The 1816-nt window shown below is 41.0% G+C and overlaps 1 protein-coding gene across 1 annotated transcript in view; it reads left to right on the top strand.

Moving 5' to 3' along the window:
• The first annotated feature begins 336 nt into the window (after positions 1-336).
• Positions 337-1816, top strand: part of LOC115064814 (translation initiation factor IF-2-like) — a 65416-nt gene continuing 63936 nt past the window's right edge. The window contains exon 1 of the mRNA XM_029543067.1: positions 337-633. Coding sequence (XP_029398927.1) covers positions 337-633 — 297 coding nt within the window. The remainder of the gene's footprint in view (positions 634-1816) is intronic.

Below are 1816 nucleotides of genomic sequence, written 5' to 3'. Positions count from 1 at the left end.
TCTCCACTGAATCCTGCCCTTCTTATGGATGAATAAACTGAATGTTAGACAAGTTAATAGCCAACCCCCCCCCAACCTAGATCTGTAAGATTTAAGCTTTCTCTTCTACAGCCCTACATCATTGCCAAACCCTAAAGTAAAGAAGTAATTTTTCCCCAGCTGATAGAGTTTTAGGTTTAATAAACTTTTAGTACATATTCGACAGAGGTACACATTTTATCTTTAACTCTCAGATATAACTTTCAGGTGGAATTTCTGGCCCTTTGTTATTTATACAGTCAGTGATTCTTAGTTAGAGGTGGCAGATTTGAGTGTCAGCTGAGCTCAGCTAAAGCTATGGCTTCCAAGATCCCTTCTCTGTCCACCTGTGGAATGGAATCCCAGGTGAGATCAAAACAGCTAAAAGAACAAGCGGAGAGCAGCGGAGAGAGCAGCGGAGAGAGCAGCGGAGAGAGCAGAGGAGAGCCTTTCTCCTCACTGTTGGAAGCTGATGCAGGTCATTTCTGTCATTTGAGCTCTGTAGGTGGGACAGCAGCTTCTCTGCCTCCCTTAAGATATGTGATTGGCACCCAGTGGACTCTGGCATCTTCAGAAAGTAGCAGATTACTGACAAAGGAAGCTTGGGACAGAAAGGTAATGCAGATTCTGATCTCTCCTGTGAGCACCTTTGTTTTGGCTTTTCTCCCTCGCTACTGTCTCTATTTCCCAAACACTTTCTCTGAGAATTTCAAGGCTTTCTGCACTAGACATAGAAGCAATCAGCTGTGACCAGTGCCCGGAATAAAAGAGGACAAATTCTTATGTTAAATCCCATATTAAATAAATTATAAATTAACTTAAATTAAAAAAAAAAATGGTTTTAGCACTCTTCTCTCATTGAACCTTGAATGGTCCCTTATACCTTTGGCAAGTGATGACCTTTTTTGTAATTTTAAAGGAGTCATTTTCCAGATCATTAACTTTCTGTCTACTTTTTGCTAAAATCTATCTGTGAGCCTGCATTGGCCTTTGAAATACCAGTTTTGTTCTCTAGAAGGAGGACAGAGCTAGGAATGCGAACGTTGTACAGAGGAGTGATGAGCACGGAAAAAGAGGTACTGGGAGTCAGACTGCATTGCAGACCCCACAAGTCTTCCTCAGCTCAGAGAAGAAACGCCAGAGTTAACACTTGTCTTACAAGTCCCCATGTTGGGTGGAAATGATCCAGTATGGGTCAGCCTTATTCAGTGATTGGATGTGACCACACATAGAAAGCAAGGGAGTGCCACAAACTGAGGGTGGGGCTTCTCAATCCATCAGTGTCATGACAGAGTTCTATTCCTGTAGTGTTTCTCCATGCCCCTGGGAGGGGGAGGAGAATCATTTTTAGGCATTAGCTCCAACCATTTCCCCATTGTAAAAACACCATGGGAGTCCTTCATGTATATTTACATCCTGAGGGTATATTTGTGCTGCATACAAGAAAGAGTAATTTTTTTTCATTCCCCGGAATCATTTTTGGTTCTGTTGGGCACAACAAAACTTCCATTAGGAATGCATGTACTAGATTAAAAGAGACAAGAAATATAATAGCCAGGTACACTATATAACCTTGAACTGGAGCCTGGATTATTAAAACTGGCCATAAAAGACATTTGGAGCTTTGTGAGACACTGTAATATGAACTGAGTATTTTGCTCTGTGTGACTGTATTGTTTCAACTGTTAAGAAATGTGTTTACCTCAAAAAACCCCATTAAAAATGGGGTACAGAGCTAAATAAAGAATTCTCAACTGAGGAATATCGAATGGTTGAGAAACACCTGAAAAAATGTTCA

This window comes from Mus pahari, chromosome 10 (genome assembly GCF_900095145.1).
Source record: "Mus pahari chromosome 10, PAHARI_EIJ_v1.1, whole genome shotgun sequence".
Lineage (NCBI taxonomy): Eukaryota > Metazoa > Chordata > Mammalia > Rodentia > Muridae > Mus > Mus pahari.
Note: the sequence above shows the minus strand (reverse complement) of the source record. Positions and strands in the feature narration are given on the sequence as shown.